The sequence below is a fragment of the Otolemur garnettii genome, unplaced genomic scaffold, assembly GCF_000181295.1.
Source record: "Otolemur garnettii isolate 467f Iridium unplaced genomic scaffold, OtoGar3 scaffold00024, whole genome shotgun sequence".
In the NCBI taxonomy this organism is placed as follows: Eukaryota; Metazoa; Chordata; class Mammalia; order Primates; family Galagidae; genus Otolemur; species Otolemur garnettii.
This window is the reverse complement of record NW_003852419.1, coordinates 8,133,951-8,156,713: the sequence shown is the minus strand read 5'-3', so window position 1 is coordinate 8,156,713 and position 22,763 is coordinate 8,133,951. Positions and strand designations below refer to the sequence as shown.

The following is a 22,763-nucleotide window of genomic DNA, read 5'->3' as shown; positions in this document are numbered from 1 at the left end:
AAGGGATGTCAATTTTGTATGAGGAAATTAATGTGAATTTCCTAGAAAATTTTTACAGCTATTTCATATTGAGAGAACAACCTCTGTGTGTGCAGCAATGGTGGAAATGATTCTCGTTGAATTATGTGGACAGCTTCATAGAACAGAGAAGAACAGAGAAGGGCAGATAATGAATGACGAGTGCTCTACATTTGCATAAATAAATAAATGGTATTTTATTATTCTTATTGCTATAAGTGACAGAGACAGTTATTCCCAACCCTTTCAAGACACAGTGAATGACAAACATTGTGTGCAGAGTTATTTGAACCTCCATATATGAACTTGGTTGAATGCTTGAGTGCTAAGATGAAACTCATACACATTCTTGCAAACCATTGCCATGGCAACATACTTAAAATTTCCAAGGTTGTCTCCCTTGAGTTTGCACCTGCAGTTAGCTTATTATGGAACAAAAAAGAAGGCTTTCCAACTCGAAAATGCTTTGGAATGGCTGGGAGTATTTTTTGAAATAAAAAGTTTAAAAGTCGAAAAGCAAGATATAACATTAAGGAGAAAAGTACATTTGCATTGTTCATGAAATATTTTTTCCCCTTTCCTACTTCATAATACCCTAGGCAAGGGAAAATGTGGGTAGTCCACCTCTTATACTTATTAGGATACTGGGGTTCTTCCTACTTTAATGAGAAATATATTACTTCCTAGTAAGCTAGAGATAACATATATTCATGTCTTATAAAATAATAACAAAGGTGATAATAGCCAAGAATTAGTGCTTATTATGTATCAGGAACAGTGTTAAGTGTATCATCTATCAAGATTTTCTTCATTCTTACAACTGTACTGCGGAGATTGGTTACTACAACCCTCCCTGTTACAAATAAGAGATGAAATAAATCACCCAAGTTCTAGTAGCTCCAAATACTACAAACCATGGGTGTGTCTGACTCCAGAGACACACAGGGAGCAGTGGTCCCAGACCCTGCAGCTGGACTCCTCAATTTGTCAAGCTAACTCCTGGTCCTAGGAAACCGAAAGATGCTCTGATGGACAACATCTTTCAATCTGTTTCAGTTACTCACTCTGAGTAACTATAGCCAGACCCCTGCATGGCTGCATCAAGTTGTGTCTAATAAGTATAAGGCAATTTAACTTTCAGTGTTTCAGGCGGCAGGGTGATCAAAGAAAATAGCCTTTCTCATAAACTTGGCTTAAGCTCCCTCTCCCTCCCAGGTCACTCAGTGGAACACAAAAGGAGGCCTGGTTTCTGTTGGCTAGACATGGAAAATAGAAGTTCAGATATTTGGAATCTAGTTTCAATAAGGTTTTGGATTCAATGAAAAAAAATAAGCCTATGTGAGAATTATGATTGTGGAAATATTTAGTCGAAGAGTCACTTAAAAATAAATGTACTACCTTCACAGAGAACTTCGCATTTGGAAGATGCTTACAATCTTGTGTGTTTTAAGCCACGAGCCTTGACTCAGCACTTGAAAGCACCTGGGTTTTCTTATGTGAGAACTTTCCCTGATATCTCTGACACTCTTTCCCTGATAGCCAATTTCTCATTTCTTGAGATAGAGAACCTTAATATCTGAAGTTCCAGCTCACAGCAGATCTGAAGAAGCAAATTGGAAGAGAAAAGCATTCTAGAGAGAATGAGAAGAGAGAAAAACTAGTTAGCACTGGACAGACTCAAAGGTAAAAGAACAGCGTGGGGACCTGTGGAACAGAGATAGTGATAGTCTTTGAATCTGAGCTCACTGCTGTGTCGCTGGTCTGGATGCTTCCAACAGTGGCACTAAATCATCAAGAAAAGCTTGTCTTCCAAATTTCTGTTTAAAAAGCTACAGCTAACGTGATTTCCTAAGTTCTCACACTGACAAATGGCATATTCATTGTGAACAGGCGTGTTTCTTGTCCATACTCAGTGGCTATCCACATAACGAGATGAAGAGAAAAGGATGGGCACGATTGCAGAGGTGTGCGGGGTGGGAGAGGAAAGGACGCGTCCAGATGGCAGAGGCATGGTGGCCACTGCAAGGAAAAATGTCAGAACCGAGGAGAACAGGTTGTAAATGCAAGACTTGAAAGAGGAACGCTGTCCAACCATGTGGTAGATTATTTAGAGATCTAAATGTTTTCATGTGATCTTTACTTATCACAACTTTTTAATGGCCTGAAAAAAAAAAAAAAAAACAGCGTGAAAGCACCCAAAACAAAGGTCGTTGAACAAAGGCAGAACTAAATAAAACGTATCTGTGGAAGAGTTCAACCACAGATGCCACCTATAAAATGTGTACACAAAGTCAGGCCCTTTAATGAAGCTTCTAGTTCTCATAGAAAACAGCAAAAGGCTTGCCCAACTCGTGCATGTGTGTTCTTTGGTTGGTCCTTAATGGGCTTTGCAGACCCATTAAGTGCTCCGTGCTTACTGTCCATTCTGGCAGCAGTGGGAGAGGGAGGGCATCATTCCCTAGTATTTCTCAAAGCTCTTGCTTAAAATTTCAACAAAACATACAGCAGAATTGAAAAACGCAAATTATGTACAAGAAACTTGGGGAAAGTAGTAAATGATTCCTACTGCTCTTTGCTTCCCCCCCCCCCGCCCCCATACTCAAACATGAAACTGAGAGCGAGAGAAAGAGTGAGCTGCCACCTGGATGGAGGTGCACGAGGCTGGGAGTGACTCTGAGTCCCACACCCACTGTGACAGTGGTTTTGTTCGCACACCTGACCCACTTCTGACTGTGCCAAAGTGGGGTTTTTAACGGTATTTGCAAAAGTGCTGTCACATATAGTTTGTTTATAGGATGCTTAAATGTGGAAATGTGAATTTAAGTCAGGAAATCACACTTTTTTGTGAGGGAAATATTTATCTCAAAAGATCTGGGTCCAGTGCTAATAATAAACTTTAATTTCCAAGTTGCTTAGAGAAAAAAGTGAAAATGCGAATGGAGCCATTCACTCTGAGAGCCAAGTGTGTTTACGTTATAAACATAATAAGATCTTGCATGGACCAGCTATCATGCTAGACAGTATGGCTGTCTCTTCCTAGACAATTTAATCCATATGATACCCCTGCAAAGTAGGTGTGAATACTTCACTTTTATATAGGGAGAACTACGGAGAATTTAGGGAACTGCCTAGGGGCACAGAGCTAGTAAATGGCAGAGCTGAAATTTAAGTCCAGCCTGTTCAGCTCCAGCACTCGTTCATGTTTCTTTCCTGCTGAGTCGTGGAAAAGGCAACTTTCTGTTCATAGACAGGGCCTTCATTTGTCACCCCTGAAGTTCCCCTTTACAATTCAAGACAAGGAAGTCTGGTCACTTACAATGTATCTCAGTCTCATCAGCCCAAACACCTCTCTTAGGAAGTATCTTTGAACTATAAATATTAAAAGCTGCTGTCCCCACAGCCCCATCCACAACGGTATGGCAAATTATCCTGATAGAATGTAGGCAGCTCAGTAATTTAAACTGGAGAACCAAGAGTCAAGTGTCAGGTTCGTGATATCTCGAGTTAAATCAATAATTACACACAGAGCACCTTCCTTATGCCAAGAAATATTTTAGCAGAGCAAAAAAGACTATTCCTTATACCACAAATTCTGCTCACAGAAACACTGTCAGATTTCTTTGACTTAAGAAATTGTCATAATAACTGAGAAGAGCCTAGAATTCTGCTCCCTAATTGTACAGGGGGGCACAGGTGCTACGGTGTGTTGATTAGAGTCGTGGCATTTGTTGTGTGGACTCCTCTTGCTGTGTGAGATCTTCTTTCTTCCTGGAGCAGCTCCAGTGGGCGTTAGGACACCACAAATGATATAGGAAGGAACAAAAAACAAAAGCAAAGGGAACGAAGGAAGATGAATATTGGCACCATTTATCACTTGAAAACTGAAAGAGCCCCAGTCGCTATGAAACGAACAGTGGTAGCGGTCACGTTTTCTAAGGAGTTCATGTGACCATGTTTCTTTTTGCTTTTTGAACTGACACCTTTTTTAACCAGCCAATGGATCAAGTATCAGAGAACATAGAGCAGCTCTCATTCTGTCAATCTCTCACATTGGGAAATATTTTTGTAAAATTCTAAGGTGCTTTTTCTCATCCGATGATAGGGTAAAATGATTTGCAATGTGGGGCTTATTTTCTTTATCAAACCACTGTGTTTGCTGTATTGAGTACAGTGGCCAGATATTTGTCTCCTATTTGCTAGGTTCTATGCCAGGCCTTGGTGATGCAATCTTGACTGTAAAGTGTAAACATTTAATCAATGTATAAAAGGTTCATTAATTTATAAAATATTAGCTGCCATCTTCAGACATGAAAGAAATTGAACTGCATTCTCCATTGTAAGTATTCTGTGTCAGGACACATTATTATCCCGCCCCTACATAATTCTTTATTGATAAAAAGTATTCAACAAATAATTAGGAAAGGAAGAATGAATGAATGAGTGAGTGAATGAAAGAAAGATCCTATAGCTATAAATTGGATGAATGAATTCTGTCCTGCCTTCATTTCTTGGTCTGTATTTGATGGCTGTTCTCAGCCAGTCTTGATCTTCATGCAATTTATCCCAGGAAGAAGATAAAACTTTCATCCTGCATTTAGATTTTGAAGGAAAACATTACGAAGGCATGGTTTCCTTGCAATTAAATAAAAGTACTTACAATGCAACACGACTGCAGCAGAGTCTGGAAGAGATAGGGAGGGTTGGGGAATTTTCTATGGGAAAGAAATCCATAATGATAGTCAACTATTTTTTTCTTAGTCCTTTCCTCAGAGTAGGTTTTATCTTATTTCTTTCTCGAAGGACAGGAATGCTTCATAAAAGCAGGCAGACCAACTTGCTGCAAGACATTTTTAGCTTTGCCGTCCTCCTAACCCTCAGTCATCCTCCCTTTCAGTTAAAGATAATGTCACTTTTTGCTATTTCTCTCCCATAAATTTTCAGCCGAGGGGTAGAATGTGGAAACCAGTTATAAAGTTTCATTGTCACTTCTAGAGATGTTACAAGGCAGATGAAAGGTTTGAGAAAGGATGATTTCACCACCGTTCTCCTCTCCCACTCTTAGGAGTTGTACCCTTGGAAAATAATCTGGGCTTGCTCACTTTTACTTTGAGATTTAATGAGCACTAGTGACAAATATACTTTGTCACAAAAAAAGATGGAGTGAGTTTAGAGTGGGTGACCATGAACGATAACATTATTTAAGATGTGATGATTCTAGCAAATTTAAGGGTCAAGTATAATATTTCTTCCATTTTTTAAAATCAAGATGAATCACTCAGTATTCTCCATATTAACTCTACTTCCACAATAACTGTTTTTCATAATCATAATTATTTTCAAGAAATGCTTTTACTTATACAGATGCTTAAAGAATATAAACCAGGTTTTTGAATGGTGATGTCATTTTAAATCAACTCAGTTGAACTCCCATGATGCTCAGACCATAAAACATAAACATTAACTCTGTCTCTGAGAGGTGTATAAAAGAAAACATATATTCAAACAGTTTTCAAACTTTTAGAATTCAAGATAATTTGGAAAGACAAATACCTCCACTATTCTAATGCACTAAGAAAACATTGCTCGGTGTCTTAAAAGCGTCCATTTGTGTATTTTTAATCCATAGAGAAAAACATAACAGGCAATGCATATTATAACTACAAATACAGCCACTTCAATAAGGGACATGGTGGTGCCCACTTCAGACTTAATCACTCTCTCACATTATCTCTTTTTCTCATTCCTCCCTTAATTATTACTTAATAATGTTTCCTAAGTGATCAAATTTTTAAAACTCTTGGATTCAGAGATAAAGGATGCCAGGTTGTCATAATCTTTTTTTTTTTTAGATTTTTTTTATTAAAAAAAAAATCATCATGGGGTACAGTGTACCCCATGATGATTTAATATGATTTCATATACATTTCAAAATACTCTCATCAAACTGGTTTACGTGGCCTTCATGTCATTTTCTTAGTTATTGCGTTAAGACATTCATACTCCACTTTTAGAAAGATTCACGTGTATCCTTGTAGGATAAACCATACAGATGACCCCACCAATCACCCTCCCTCCCCCATCTACCCCCCTCCCTTCCCCTCTCCCACCCCCTTCCCATATTCTAAGGCTATAATTAGGTTATAACATTCCTATGAAAGCTATAAATTAGTTTCAAAATAGGGCTGTGTACATTGGATACTTTTTCTTCCATTCTTGTGATACTTTGCTAAGAAGAACATTTTCCAAATTAAAACTACTTTGAGATATCATCTAACTCCAGTAAGATTAGCCCATATCACAAAATCCCAGGTTGTCATAATCTAATGAGCAGAACTTAAAATATAAAGAGAGTTAGAGTATCCCCGAATCTGTGTGCTATGCTCTCCAGGATCGGCCTGGTGAAAAGGGAATCTCAGTGCCAGGCATGGATTGGCACTGCTTAACTTGTAGGTTACTGGTCAGATTCATACATATGCCCTGAATAAGCAGTGCTGAAATGAATCCAACCCTGGGGATACTAGGAAGCAGCCCAAGGAGAGCAGCATTGATGTGCAGGGCCAGTTGGAGTGACAGATACAGATTCTGTTCAACTCAGGGCACAGAGGATTTCAGGATGCGAAAATGAATTTATTCAGTTAAGTGGATATTTGGCTGCCCCCTTTAACCCTGCTCCAGAACTATTCTTTATGTTGTCATGTCAGGGCCAAAGGTAGTTCCTTATTAGTTGCAATGATAACTTATATAAACACTGCCTCAAGGACAATTTCATACTTTCCAAAGTCTTTTCACACATACCAAATTTAATTCCTATAACATTCCTGAAAAATAGGGAAGTTATTGTAATACACATACAAATGATTACATATACGCATATATTCCAATATACACATATTCCTATACACACATATATTCGTTTGTAACATTTAGATACAGACACCAGTCCTAGATGATGCGTATTGCTCTTAAAAGCCAGAACTGAGACTTGAATTCTGGACTAGTATTCATTTTCGATTATTTTGATCATGTAGCAATTAAGCTGGTATGTTTTAGCAGTGCAGCATCACAGGTATTTATTAATGAACTAAAATGTGCGCCATCAGGAATGAAATAGCCAAGTATAAGAATAAAAGCTTAGAGTCCAGTTTAACTAGCACCAGCAAAAATGAAATCCTCTTAGTGAACAAAGTAGCGATGTGATATCTGAGCCAGATAATGTTTATTCCCAAGCACTGATTAATGGATATATTTATAGAGGTACTGCATGAATAGTGGCTGATTGGGGGTATACAGTATAGAACCTTGCATGTATTCTCCCAATGGATAAATTAAAATCAGAAAATGAACTCTCTGTTAACTAAGTCATAATTCTTTCTAGCCACACCCACACTTGGTGCTGTTCCATACTCTAAGCATTGTGAATAATAGAATACTCATATATTCCCAGTTTAAAGTTCTCTCAAGGAGACATTGATCATGGTGGTACTACTTAGTAGCAAAGTGATATTTTGGGGTAACTAGCTACCCAAAGGTAAAGAAGGCTCCTTCTATGCCTTTGATTGAACCTCTAATTCTGGGGGCATCAAGTCAATGATACTGACTTCGTCAATGAGTATATATTTAGATTGTGTCTGGAGAAACAATCAGTATTACCATTAAATGGTCACTTCCATTTATTAATTCCTAGGGTGTAATAACAGATGATTTGACAAAACCTTAATTATGGTAGTGTGAAAGAGACAAAGATAAATACCTCATTAGTATTTATGTTGTGAAGACAGTAGTTAATAAGAGAGACTTTGGAAGCTGGACGGATTTTCATCAGTAGATTGATAAGAAGAGAACCGAGAGGAAATTGAGGTAATTTTGTAGCCACCGTAGCCTGCAAAGTCCTAAGTCAAGGGGATAAGAATGCAGGAAAAAAATTCAGTAATTTTCGTTTTCTTCTTGTTATTAAGAATCTAGTTATGCATTTGTGTACATAGATTAGAGTATGGTATTAAAGGTCATTAAAATTTTTAATTAAGAAAAGATTTCCATAAATAAAGAACTTGCTGGGTTGACTCCATTTCAAAATAACTGAAGTTGTGTCAATCTTTGCATTTTTATAATTGGTTTAAAAAAACTGATCTCCTGCATTAAACTTGTTTCCCTTTCAATGTCACTTAAAGTGCTGCCATACCAAAGGGTACAATATCTGTTGTGTGTGTCTCCTTGTGTGCGTGTATGTTTCTTCATGGCAATTTTGGCGTTTACTTATCTAAAATTCAATTCTTTCCTCTTGCTACCTTTTCACTTACTTTAAATTTATTTTATTATCTATCTTTATAAACCATATCAAATCCTTCAGAGAATAAGATGGATGTGGAAGGGCAGTGGATGGATGATGGATAGCTGGGTGGATGGTGGATGAATGGATGGATAGACATCTTCTGGGAGAAGAGATAATCACCGTCTACTGAGGCTCTGGATGATCTCACTGCTTTACCATTAATTAGCAGTGTAATTTTTGGTCCAAAGAAAACTGTGAAATTTTCTAGCTCCAGTATCCTCCTATGAAAGATGAAGCGTGAAAGCGAGCGATCTCTAAAGTTTGGCTCGGTACAAGGAGATGCACGAGGCTACTCGGCTAAAACGTGATTCCATTCCCTAACATGCCAACAATGGAATCTTGGATTTTGAAATTATGCTCATTGAAACTATCTATCCTTGGTATTTTACAATCATGAACTCTGTTTTGGCCTCAGTACCAATAAGGATTTTCAGTTCAGCCGGTGTGACTAATTAATCCATTCAATCACAGTAGTTGGACCAGACGTTCCTAGTGACACATCTAGCAGCTTAAACTTACATTTGTAAACATCAGCCAGTTATTTAATTTTGAAATGGCCAAAATTATTTCAAAAAGTTCTTTGTTCAGAAACAAAACAAACAGCGATGAAACACGTCTGACTGCCTTCTCATTCTGTGTTTGCTTTTGAGTACACCACTCTACCACCAGGCTTCGGAGGTCGTAGGGCTCCAAATTCTAATTAGAATTCAGGATAATACATTTTTCTAATAGCGTCCTGAAATTTAAATTTCACTTTAGCTTTTTCCTTTGTCTGGTCCTGCTACATTCCCTTGGCTAAAAATGAAAATGCAATATGAGCATAGAGGTCAACATTCAAAGAAAGAGTAAAAGACGCATGCTGTCCTTCTTAAACACAAATTTAATTTCAAGTTCTCTGATGCCAGGGTTCTTCTCTGTTGGTTTATGTGTCCTATTTGGCATAAGTTTGCTAGAACGTTATTTTTTGATTAGCCGAGAATCCCGTTTTATTCTTTTTCCTATCATTTACTTAAAATTTATTTCTCTGTGGCATTATTTCCACATTCCTACAATTCCCCTTTTAGTTTTTTCTGTTAGGATAACCAGTCTTTAAAGTACATAAACATGAATGTTAGATTGAGTAAGACATGTGAGTTCTCTACCATGGTGGAGTTTTTCTACTCAACCCCACTTTAATGGTTGTGGAACCATTGCATACATTTTAAACAGCTGAGAATATTTTCAAGAAAATTGAATGGCTTTCAAGTCTGTCTTTTCTCCAAGCAGACAGCTGATTTATGGTCACTTTTTGGAATAGCCTAGGGCATCAATCGGGAAAGAACATTAAAGAAATGTGAAAGCTGGCTGTTTTCAGGGACAGTTGAGCTTTGCCCTAAATATTCATGAATGCCAGTGTTCACCCATTCAAATTGGGTAAATGAGTGTACAAATGAGTCTGTTTTCTGTTGTTTTAGCAGACACGTAACTATGACATTCTGAATAATAGCACTTTCACCCGCATTCTGGATAAGGATGCTGTTGGTGAATTTTAAATGAAGTAATAGATTTGGGAGCATTGTTACACTCCAGGGAAAACAAGCTACTTGAATTGGCTTGATTGTTATTTGTATTAAAGAGTGATTTGTTCATCTTCTTCAGAACAGAGTGGGAATAAGAAATGATGTGCATGTAGGAATCACAATTTATAGCTTGATATGTACCCAGCCTATTTTATGCTGATCAGAAAATACTAGGCATAAGTGAAGCGCCTCATGTTCCTCATTGACTAATTGGCCCTCGCTTTCTTTGTTTTGTGTGCACCAGAACTAAAATTCATCTACTACACTGGGTCTCAGTATGTTACTTTATTTCTATTAAATATCAAGCGATGAGATTGACATCTTTATAGGGCATCTACTTCTGAGAAAAACTATTAACAAATAAGAACTAAAAACTTGATTGAGATGATGGAAACTATTGTAAGGTCTATACAGTCTCTAAATTCCTTTTACACCTTCAATAGAATTGCTAGTTTCATCTATTTCTTTACTGAGTTGATGAAATTGACCACTGTTTGAGAACTACATGCCTGTATATACATTACCATTGGATTATTTTTCTGCAGTTTTTCCTCTTGGGAAGAATTGTATTTTTTTCTCCCACCTCCCTGGAATTTCTTGCTGTAGTGATCAGTATAATGGATTGGAATCTTGCTTGGGGAATTTGTGACACTAATTCTGAATCTTGTCAGATTTTTTTTTAGGAACTCTGATCCAGTGTAAGTCTTTTCTGGAGAAGCTGTTAGATTCAGTCATGAAAGCCTGGCATGGAAGCTCTCTCTCTCTTTCAGAGCTTCACATAGAGAAAAGTATCAGCAAAACCCAGTGCCTGTCAATTAAACCAACACATCACATTTCAGCTCGTACTGTATTTATCCCATCAGTTGTCTGGATCAATGCAGTATAAATATCAATCACAGCAGTAAAATGCCCGTATTAGGTTAAATAACGTTATACAAGTGAGAACCATCGCTTGAGATAATTTTTTTTTTTTTTACTTTGTATCTGGATGTATAGTAGGATACCCCATCACCATTTAAGAATAAAGTTCCACTTAAAATTTTAGAATAAATTAAGAATTTCTTAGTGGGTGCCATAGTCACAGTGAACATCCTATTTGACAAGTGGAATTTGCTTTTTTCTTCACACACGAGGTTTGCCTTTCTGGTCGCGTTTTCTGGCAGGTGTCTCCCTTGGAATCCATCAGCAAAGATGTTTCTCTTAGGGACTGAAGTCTGGAAATGTGGCTCTTAGCAGGAATATACTGTTATATACTAGATTTATTCACCTTGTTGTCATATATTTTTACCACGCAGATATGCAGTTAAACTGTATTTTTATCAATGACAGCAAGTACATGATGATACAATTAAAAGGTTCCCTATAAGCGAGGAAAAAAAACAGCACAAATAACCTGCCCAATGGCCTCTCCCCGATACCCCTGGATGGTAAATTTCTTCTTATCATACATTAAGAGTATACTTTTTTATCATCCTGATTACATTTTTCTCAAAGCTTATAACCTGCAGGGTGTTCAAATACAGAATATGCCAGATTAAGTTTTAAGCTTTCATTTCTTGAATTATATGCAATTCTTTTTTTTTGCCCCGAAGGTATGATGGCCTAAATTTTAGTAGACATTTTAAACAAGAACAGGTACTTGGCACGTGCATATACAGACCACTCTGAATTAGGGAAGATCGACACGGCTCTTTGACCTGGAGTGGTTAAATGCACCGTTAGAGACACGTACCTAAAAGGACTGTTATGTACAGTTAATGCTTTTGCTTGATCACGAGTCTGTCTTTTTCAGCAGGTTGTCTCTTTTCTGAGAAAGGTTATAAACATCAAGGAAAAGTGTACTAAAGAATAGAGAATTGATTAACGTGACATATTCAAGTTTCATTCTGCTATTCTAGCAACAGCACGTCAGAGAGAGGCAGCTCCCAACACAGTGAATTAAATTTAAATCACACACTTTTGGCTAGAAAATTGTTCAGAGGGTTCAGCTTCCAAACTGAAATTTTATTTTCCTCCCTACACTTGAGCCCCTTCCCAATTGTTCATACGGTGATGATTTCTACCAAGACATCTATTGATTTGAGATCTTTCATTCACAGGACTATTTCTAGCATTTAATTTCTGAAGAAAGAAAACATGGCAATCAGGAATGTATATTCATTACACTAGGAAGAGGATGTTAAAAGCTAAAATATAGATTTCAAGGGGGTCATATTTGTACAGTTATTTTTTCTACTATACAAGGGCTATAGGAGGTACAATTGTCAGGCATCTTTTATTATTTTAGGTATTGTTTTCTGTGAAGGGTAACACTGAGAAAATCTGAACACTTTCTGTTTTCTGTGGAATCCTTCTAAAAGAAAATAGGTCAGCTTACAAAACAAAACTTAACTTGTATCGCCTAAGTAATTTAGTCTGCAAGAAGCACTAGCCACTGAGTCACACATATGTAGGCCAAGGGTTTCTTTTAAAAATCCGTCCTTTTTATTTCTAGTTGATGTTTGCCTTCAGAAAGATTAGAGTTTAAACCTAGATAGTAAAAGATGATACTTGGGGCTTGGCGTCCATAGCACAGTGGTTATTTCCGCGCCAGCCACATATACCTGGGCTAGCAAACCAGACCAGGCCTGCTAAGCAACAATGACAACTACAACAAAAAAATAGCTGGGCATTGGGGCAGGTGCCTGTAGTCCTAGCTACTGGGGAGGCTGAGGCAAGAGAATCACTTAAGCCCAGCAGCTGGAGGTGGCTGTGAACCGTGATGCCACAGCACTCTACCAGGGTGACATAATGAGATTCTGTCTCAAAAAAAAAAAAAAAATCTGATACTTGGTTCAACAAAATACCAACATAAACTACAGTATTTTGATATAAATTCTAACAACAGAGACCTGGAGTTGAGAATAATTTATATGTACAGGTTTCAGTTTGATATCTAAAATTTCATAATTTATAAAGATGTACACAAAGATTAAATGAAGTGGTGCCAACATCATGAGATTTAAAGACAATATTCATAATGCTGAAATTTAAAAAGAAAAAGAAAAAGTTTATAATGTCATCCTATTCTAGGTACTTCCCGTCTGCTAATTTAACCCTTGCAACAATAAATACTATTATGCTCTGTATATTTTTAAGATGAGAAAAGTAAGGCACAGAACAGTTTTTAGACCTTTAAAGCAGAGTTTCTCAATTTGGCACTGCTGACACTTTAGATATTCTTTGCTGTGTTAGAGCGGTCACGTGCATTTCAGAATGTTTAGCGGCATCCTTGGTCTTTATCTACTAGACACCGACAGTAGCAGACTCCAAACTCCTAATCTGAGCAACCTCAAATATTTCCAGACTTTGCCCAGTGCCCCTCCAAGTGGAGGAGAGGAAAGAGCAATATCACTGTCAAGACGGGAGCCATCAGTTTAAAGAATTTAGTTACGTCCTCTTCCCCTAAGCAAGAAAAAAACAGCAATAGTAACAGCACCACTATAGTGATTTCATCAATACACAGTATTTAAGTTTCTTTAAGGAAAATGAGAAATTCTCTTACAACCTTGATATTAATTTGAAAAAGTATCCACTATGGTTGAGATTAAAGGTAGCTTCCCACTAGCTTACCAGTAGCTAGTGGAGAGCTGGCTGATTTTCTGCTCTGGGGTGAATTGAAGCAATAGGTAAACCTACAAGAGCACATGATCTGGTAACTTGGCATTATCAAGTCTGTTTGGATATCGTTCAAAAGGAGCCTGGGTCTTTGCCTTGTAAAGCTCACTTTAAGGAAAGGCTTGATGACTGTTACTCCATTGCTGACAGTTTTCATTGACATGGTTATGCTTCCAGGAAAACCAACATTCTGAATGTCCCCTTGTAAAATAATAATAGCAAAATGAATGAATCCAGAAAGTCTCTCACTGTCTTGGAAGAATCAAGAGAAGAATAACAAGAAATCACCTTAAATGCTATTTAAAGTCTTATGTTTATTTAAAGTCCTAATGGGAAGCATTAGCATCTGAGGAAATACTTTCCTCTTAAAGACCCTGCACTTGAAAGATTTTTAAGCCTAGTATTTATCATAAAAGTGCATCACCTCTTGGGTCCATTTTTCAAAATGCCACCACTTTCTTAAAATGTATTTATTCATCTGTGACATCATTAGGTGCCCCTTTCATGAGAGTAAACCGTATCATATTTCTGCTTTCTCTGTGAAGTAGAACCTGTTCTCCCCCAGTTCTGCTTCTAACTGAGGACTGCGTAAACATTGCAGTTCTGGGTTCTCTCTAACCAGTGGATCGCAACCCCTTTTTAACAATGAAAATACATTGCGGCCTTAGGAACGTTGAGAACCACTAATCCTTAGCAGATGGGATGAGATAGTTTTCATTCTTGTGCCTTGGATTCCCTCTGTTTTGCCTTAGCATGAGCCAAACCTGATGCGAATCTTTACAAATCCCGTGCAGTATCTCTACTGAGGTTACTGCGGCTCGTAAGTGGCAATAAAGGACAACCGATGGTGCTTGTCAGTGTGTTACTTGTGTGACTAACTGCTAGGATTTACACACTCTGCTTTTTATTACAGTGACAGTTGTCTTTTCACTGTAAGTGCAATGAAGCAACTAGAATGTCACAGAGAAAACTGTCCCCTCTTCCCCGCCCCCACGCGGAATAGACTTTTCATTTATTATGAAAGGACAGTGGGGAGACAGTACTTGCTATGTGAACAGTACTGAAGCGAGAGTCAACCATGAAAGCCTAACAAAAATGGAAAAGTACCTGAAATGGGCTGTATTTCCTTCACTTTTTGCATCAGTGGAAGATCTATTTAATTCTCTCCTTAATCCGTGTTTCCTAATAACAACAAGCTATATCTCAAAGACTCATCCAACTCCACCTGCTTGCAAATGTAAAAGGTTATGGCTGTTCTGCTTTGAGGAAGCCAAGCACAAGTACTACATAAAGCCCACTGATGCATACCTTGTAGCACTCCGGGGCTGTAATAAATTTCAAATCATCTGTTTCTGCCAGGTTGTTTTAGACCTTTGTGTGCTACTCTGTGTGGCGCTCTCTGCAGCTGAATGGATGCTTATCTACACGTTGGCTGTCACTATTTCTATGTCCTCATGTAAAATAGGGTGTAATCACGTCTTCCCAAATACGCAGATAACTTCTGTGTGGTCTTTAAAGTTCACAAATTTAAGGTCTGTGTCTTTGGGAAGAAAAATATTGAACTTGCTTTCTCAGTCTGTGAGGTGTAAACCGCCTTTCAATTGTCGATGAGACAAAGATGAGATGAGAGGCTCTGTTAGGACCCTTTAAATTAACCTGCTGAATGTGATTCTTTTGCAGACCACGGATGACATCCTTGTGGCCTCAGCAGAGTGTCCCAGTGACGATGAGGACATTGACCCCTGTGAGCCGAGCTCAGGTGGGTTAGGTTAGTCGATTTTTTTTTCTTACTTCCTTGGCTTTGCTGTAAATCTCTGTTGCATGCTATACTCCTTACAAGAAACTTAGGCTACATGTCTAGAAATCTCCCTTAGCAGATAATGGCTCATTGTGAGATAAGGGCCCTTGCTTTTAACATAGAGAAGTTTTGCCATATTTATTAAAAATTTTTAAAAATCAAACCCATTAAGATTATGTATTTTAGAAAAAGCAGGGGGGAATAGCACACAAGGCTGCTACCTTACTGTTCGCTTCCCATTAGTTCAGGATGTGATTTTTGTGTATAACAATATAATGGGGTTTCCCTTGGGTCACTTATAATAAAATTGTAAAGCTAAAAAAATCACAACACATTGTGGAAAATTACTTCACCTTTCTGTGACTAAAAAGTCCCCATCACTCACTCTGCCAACAAATTATCTAAAGCGATATATTTTTCTGAATTTCAGAAGTGAGAGAATTATGGATGTAGTAAAACAAACAACAGGGAGAGTCCTTGATAGACTTGATAAAGAAAGGTTTGAGTCTTCCCTAAAATTCAGACTGGGGCATAATCTCTCCTCTTCCTCTGTGATGTGTTTGCATCTTACCTGAAGTGACTAACATGTAAATATCGTTTCCATACAGCCCTTACATCACCTAAGTGGTGGCTGTTGACCCTGAAAATATATGACTCAAGAGATTTGAATTTCTTTCTAAATATTCATCATCACAAGCATTAGGATCATTTCTATGACTTTTCTTTGTTAAAGCCGTGTTGCCTAAAACTCAGTAATTTTCTTGTGTATGTTAATGAAATTAGTGAGGTAGATAGGAACTAACCACCATTCACTAACACTTGACCTCTATGCCACCTGGAATCCTAGGAGAATTCATGCCACAATAACATAACTAATTTCCATTTTTCTGAAGGATACCATTTTAGAATAAATCTACTCATTCTGATATTTGGGTACAAAACATTTGAAGATGTGTACACTGCATCTCCTTTTGAGTATTGCATCCCCCACTAATTATAGCTCCTGACTCTGAGCAGTTGGAGAGCAGCTGCTGAGTGTCCGGGAGGACAGAAGCTCAGTGCTCACCTCTCAGCCGGACAGGGCCTGGGGAGCAGAGCAGGCTGTGCTCTGGTCCCCTTCCCTCTAAGCTCCACAGTGCCAATCTAGACTGTCAGCACCAGAAATGTCTGTCATACACCATTTTCAGATCTCTGATGTTCATCCATTCAATTCTCTAGCTCATTGATCTCCTACAACCATGCCCCATTGGTTGTCTGGATAGGTACAGGGACAATCTCTTCGTGACACCACTCTCATCCCCTATGCCAAGACCCTGCCTTTGTTTCATTAGTATTTTCACTATTTCTGTGTCAATAAAAAAATAATAATTCATTGCTTTTTTGTCATTCTATCAGTCCATCTCTCTGCCTTCTTCTGTCCTCAGTTTTCCTCCCATTTCTCCTATGCTCACATGCCCAGCCTTTCTGGTGTTACCTTTTCATACCAGGATGTTATTTTGTATCTTCTCTGAGATGTATGAGTTGTTCATATAAAAAGGCTGGTATTTATACGTAGGGTGGGAGTTGTTTGCCGTGGGTTCTGTTCCCCCAATTAGTGTTTTCTTGATGGCCAATGCTTTCAGTATTTTACATAGTATTAACACAGTGATGAAAACTAGATAGGGTCTTACTAATTGCAGCACTGCTGATTTTTCTTTGGCCTGAATCCTTTCGCTGGGGTCTGAGTGTAGGCCAGCATCATCTTCAGACAGAGCCTTTACCTTAAGCACCTGGTAAGTCCAGGGCAAGAGCTCTAATTGCACTTAAAATTATTTTTTTTTCTTCTTGAGTTCAATTAAATAATCCAGTTCTCTGGCCATGGATTATAGATCTTATTAACCATTCCTCATACACTAGTTTTACGGTCTCACTTTTTCTTTGGGGACAAGAATAGGATGGTGGGGGGAGAAGAAGGGGGAGATAACCATTCAGTCCTCTTCTCCTTTGTATTCACCTGACTTTTGCCTGTTTTGTTAAACTCCACAGCACAACAGACAGCAAATAACAGCTTGTTAATCACCATACTCGGGATAACCTTCCTGCGTCTATTTTCTTTACCACACAATTCCTATCTGAAAGAATCACATTTACTGATTTGTTATTCGTTCATTAATGCACAGTTGCATCTCCCCACAACATTTATAAAGAAGAACCATGTTTGCCTTCCTGCCTGCCTGGGCTTGTTATACAAATTTTAGTTCTGTTCTACCACACTGAAGTCTGTTGCTCAAGTGTAAGACACCGCAGCTACTGGCTCTTTCTAATGACAGCTACTTTAATACCCTTGTACCAAACCTAGTTTAACTTCTCATGCTCTCCCTAATTGTTTCTTTCCTTGCTTTGTTTCAATTCATCAATTCCTATCAATAGAAAAACTGTCAATTCTGTTGGGTCAATGGAATCATTTGCCGTAGCTGGTCCTGTGTTCTTATCTCACCTGGTCATGATAGTGTATGTACCATGAGTAGTTTCTGTCCTGCAGTTGGTAAATTAAATACCTTTCTGCAATAGTTTTCTTTTTTGTCCAATGCTCTATAAATTTTTAATACCCATTTTTAATGTTTCATAGAGAATTGACAGAATTGGTTCTACTGAGGTGACAATTTCTAATGAAGTTCTCAGTTTATGTGATTTTTTTTTTTCTATTTTCCAACTTTTTTTTTCCTGGTAAACCTGCAGTTTTTAATCCTGTTTAAATCTGAATATTGTTTCATTATAAGACACCCCTCCTCCAGATTCCTTAAGGCACCGACTTTCTTCAATCTTTTTCCTGCTTCTTCTTCATCTGGAATACAACTATAAAATAATATGGACAATAATTATAGTTGCTTCTGTGATTGGACTTTGAATACTGTTAGATGTATCTTGATAAAATCATTTCAGATGTCAAGGCATATTTTGGGATCCTAACTTTTTAGAAAACTCAGATGTTTAGCTGTATTGCAAATATTTAGTTAGGTAAATAGTCCAAAATGGACATGTGTGCTATGCACATGTGCTTCTTCTTAAGCAAGTGAAAGCAGATCTTTGGAAGGAGACGCATAATTACTTTTACAGTATGCTGTCCAAATCTTCTGGGCATTTCACATCCCCTAGGTACTTACACATGAAAGTTTTCTCATCGATCTGATTCTCTCTCCACACTCAAAAAAAAAATGGCTTTTTCTCTGAAAATGTGCCATCTTCATTAAGTACCCTCCTAAGGCTGTTAATAGAACAAACAGGAAAAAACTGGCATCTTCTTGGGCACTAATAAATTATTTCTTTTATCAAGTGGGTCCCATGAGAACTCTTCATGAAGAGGGGAGTTGTATTTTGGTGGGTTGCCTGTTTCATCATTGATCAAGTATTACCCAGTCCTCCTGTGCACCCACTCATGTTGCTCAGCTCTGAAAACAAAAATAGAAACTTCATCATACCTTGAGTTCTCTTCTAGCAAAGGACATGCTTCATTCTACCATAGATGCTATCTTAGTATTTTTTTTTTATTATAGGTACATTACTGATGACATTAAAGTTTACCTATTTTTCAGAGTTATTGCAAAAATTAAAGTTTACATCTTTAAGGCCCTTACTACAATACCTGACATAATGGAGACCATGAACGGTGGCTTTTCTTTTTCCCAATTCAGTCTTCTAAAAAGACTATCCAAGCTATTTTTTCTCTTTTACATAATGCTGTTACTTTTCCTGGCTGAAAATTGGTGGGCAACTGATGAAACCACTCAGGTCTCCTGATGGGAACTGAGCATGTTGGAACGAGAGGAGGGTCAGCCTCCCGGGTGGAAACACATGGACCTCAGTTACACTCGCGTCCAGCCACACTGTCCCGCGTGGTTAGCACTGGACCATGACTTCACCTTAGTATACACAGTGTTTTAGAATCTGAAAGGGTGGCTGTGCAATCCAGGAGGGCTAAGTGAACACCAAGTCTTAGTTGACAGGTAGAAATCTGAAACAACTTTGACAACAAGGGCACAGGCCGCCCTTGTCCTAAAGGGCTTGTCCCTAGACATGTGACAGACGGGTGATGTTGTCTTCACGATTTTTCTCCAAGACACTTGCACCTTCTGTGATTTCCCCCCAGCCTAGAGATGTGGTTATTGGAATAAATGAATTGATGCATATGAAAGCATGTTATAGAACAATGTCCTGCTCATATTGTGTTATGTGTTTGCTGTTATAACTATTTGCATTATATAAGCATACATCTTTTCTAAGACTTCTTTTCACATAAATGTAAGTTGCCGTACAAACAGGTTTCTTTGAAATGTTACATTTTAGATTCACTCAGTTCACAAATTTGCAACACAGCAAAACCACTTCCAAGATGCCCTTTAATCATGCCAGCATATCTTAGTTGGAGAGCACTCTTCTAAATAGACCCTTTCTGAAAGCTGCCGAAGAAGTCTGAAAGAGTGATTTTTTTATGTTGATATTTGAGATGTTAGGAAGATAATTAATGATATGAAGATAATGACCCTTTTAGTACAAAAGCTTCCTAATGAATAATTCCAATTTGTTATTTGTTAGAAAGAGAACAGGACTAGCTTCCCATTTCTCTTTAGGAAGGACAATTTCCTCTTAGATGTACAATTCTGAGAATACTGTCAATTCTCTTTGTGTGTGTTGGGGTGGGTAGCTAGTAGGATATTGGGTCATTTCAAATCAATTAAACTTTTGTCAACTAGAAAAAGAAGAGCTCCATTGAATGGGACCTGCTTAGTCATGGGAGAAGAAAAGAATCATTCATTCCTGTGGGGGTTTTTTTTAGCTAAAATAAAAGAGATTTGGTGATCAGTACAGTGACGCAAACACAATTGCTGTATACCTGTGAGATTACATTGAGCAAGGTTCAGATTATATAAGCCGCGGCAGCTACTGACTAGTAGTTAGAATAGATTTATTCTGTGCTTATCATTGTTCTTAATCCTTTACAAACATCATTCTATTTCATTGTTCTCATCCTTATCTTAGTCCTCTGCAAATGTTCCTCTGTTTCATTATTTTCCATAGCTAAGGAGATTCAGAGAGATCAAGTGACGTAGTGTAAGATGAGAGAGATTAAGTTATGTAGTGTAATATGAGAGAGGTACTGAGCTCTCTAGAAAAGTTTGGCTTTTAGTTTGTTGGAATGTAGAAGATTTTTCCTTTGAAATTCAGGCACCTCACAAATACAGGATTAATTCTTTGAATGTTCATTTAAATAATTGCATGACTTAAATTTAAATCTGATGGCAAATTCCTTTACATGTATCACTATTCATTAGGCTCAATTTGTGGCAATTCCCATCCCATTTTGAGTGTTTTCCAGCGTGCTATTTTGAGAGATCAGGGAATTTCTGCTGAACTCGTCCCATTAACCACATTAGGAATAAAGCTCCCTGTATTGAACCAGGTGCATTTTTTCATTAAGTCATCACAGTCATTTAAAGGAATGAATATGTCACTTATTAGATCATATTTTTAGAGCCTGGTTGGAAAATAGTTTTGCTCTACATTTAAATTTGGGGTATTTACTATGTAATGATTCAAGAGTAACTTAAGTTAGCCCGTAATAGCCAACACATTGCTGTCAAAATGGAGGCTTTTGAGGCTGTAGACAGAAAAATGGTAGTGATGAGTGTGTTCCCTGTAGGGGAATGTCTGCTGTATCTCCTGAGTACAGACCAGAGTCAGCGCCAAGGGTCCAGCTAATCACTCAGGCACAGACGGGGCGGCCGAAGTTGGGCAGTGATGTGATTGCTCACCGGCTGTCGGGGTGCAGCACTCTGGTGAGGCAACCACTTTCCCACATGAATTCACTTCTCCAGAACATGGAAGTAAAATGAACAGCATAAGGCTGAAATGGGTGGGAGTCTTCAGACGTAGTTCTTGCTAACTTTCCTCCTGCTTTTCTGTGGGGAGTGATGTCAGAGTACAAATTACATTGAACAAAGTTAAACTGGCAAAGCAGATTTATTCAAGGCTATTGCAATAGCAGCGGGGGTTCAGAACTTAGCCTCAGGCCAACTCACTGACAGAAATAAAAAGGAACTGGAGAGTTTTTAAGTACTGACCTGGAGACAGTGGGGCCAATTGTGTTTGTGAATTGGCTTCCCCCAGGAAGAGTAAACTTTCTCTGATGTTCTTGAGGGAAGGTAGTTTTACTAGTAGGAACAGGGAGCCCACCAAAGTTAGGCCTCTACTCTGCCCAGAGAAAGTGGGAGCCAGGGACGCTACCTTCTTTGATGGTTATGTTTACGAGGAGATGGCTGTCCAGGTCTTGATATTTACCAGGGGCCGAGAGAGAATTTGTAATTACAAATCCCCTAAGAAATATAAGGCTGGGGCAAATCTGGTCAACCTAAGATTAACTTTTTCAGCAGCCTGTTTTCATTCACCAAAATTAGTTCCTACCAGGAACCAGCAGGAAACTAAACTAAAGATTTTTTTTTTTCCAGAACACAACAATTTTTATTTGATCTGGACTATTTTGCCATTTTGTGATTTTTGGACTTAAAATATATATGTAATGGATCCTTGTCACACACTTCCTTTCTTTTTTCTTTTTCTTTTCTTTTTGAGACAGAGACTCACCCAGTCACCCTGAGTTAAGTGCTATGGAATCATAGCTCACAGCAACCTCAAACTCTCACACTCTTGGGCTCAAATGATCCTCTTGCCTTAGCCTCCTGAGTAGCTTTTGTTACACACTTTAGGAAAACTTTTAACAGCATTTTGTAAGAACTGTGACATGCAACACAAAACAAGTATTATAGTTGTGGCTGGGACTTTGCATCTGATGGAACTAGTTGAAGATGCAGCCCTTTCCTGGCATTGCAAAAGTCACTCAGCATCGTTGATGCTCAGTATCCTACTCCATAAAAATGGGGAGATTAGTGTCATTACAAGATGTTTAAAAAAGAGGATGTGTACACAGTGCTTAGGAGAGTGTCTGGCATATACTAAGCGTTTAACAAGTAATTATGTCCACTGCTGTTAGCCTTGGTTTGGTGACAGTGGATGCATCATAAAGCCGTGTCGTGGGCCCTTATGAGGCCTCGCAGATTTGATTTGAGTGAGAAATGAGCACAGTGCCTTTTAGCCTTAGAGAGGGTGGACTCTGTGAAAATGTCTTACCTACCAAGATTGGCTGCTTATAAAAATTACTTAGCATATAAGAGAGTTTGCTGAGTTAGACTGAGCAGTTCCTTGAAACTCTGTAAAAAATAGATGGTGCTAATTTAGAACTCTCCCAAAATAAGTAAAAGAATCTGCTCAGTAATGAGTACAGAATACATTTTTAGGTAATCTATATGTATCCAGCCTTAAAGCATTAGTAATCAGTTTCATATCACAAGGTTTTTTTTTTTTTTTTTTT

General features: G+C 38.1%; 1 protein-coding gene across 8 annotated transcripts in view; it reads left to right on the top strand.

The window, feature by feature from the left end:
• NRXN1 (neurexin 1) overlaps positions 1 to 22,763 on the top strand; it is a 690,023-nt gene that overhangs the window by 648,253 nt on the left and 19,007 nt on the right. For 4 of the 8 annotated variants that reach the window (XM_023512121.1, XM_023512122.1, XM_012804046.2 and 1 more), the window contains one exon: positions 15,244 to 15,331. In XM_023512121.1, coding sequence (XP_023367889.1) covers positions 15,244 to 15,331 — 88 coding nt within the window. The remainder of the gene's footprint in view (positions 1 to 15,243; positions 15,332 to 22,763) is intronic. The other 4 variants (XM_023512126.1, XM_023512120.1, XM_023512125.1 and 1 more) reach the window with 1 other exon arrangement.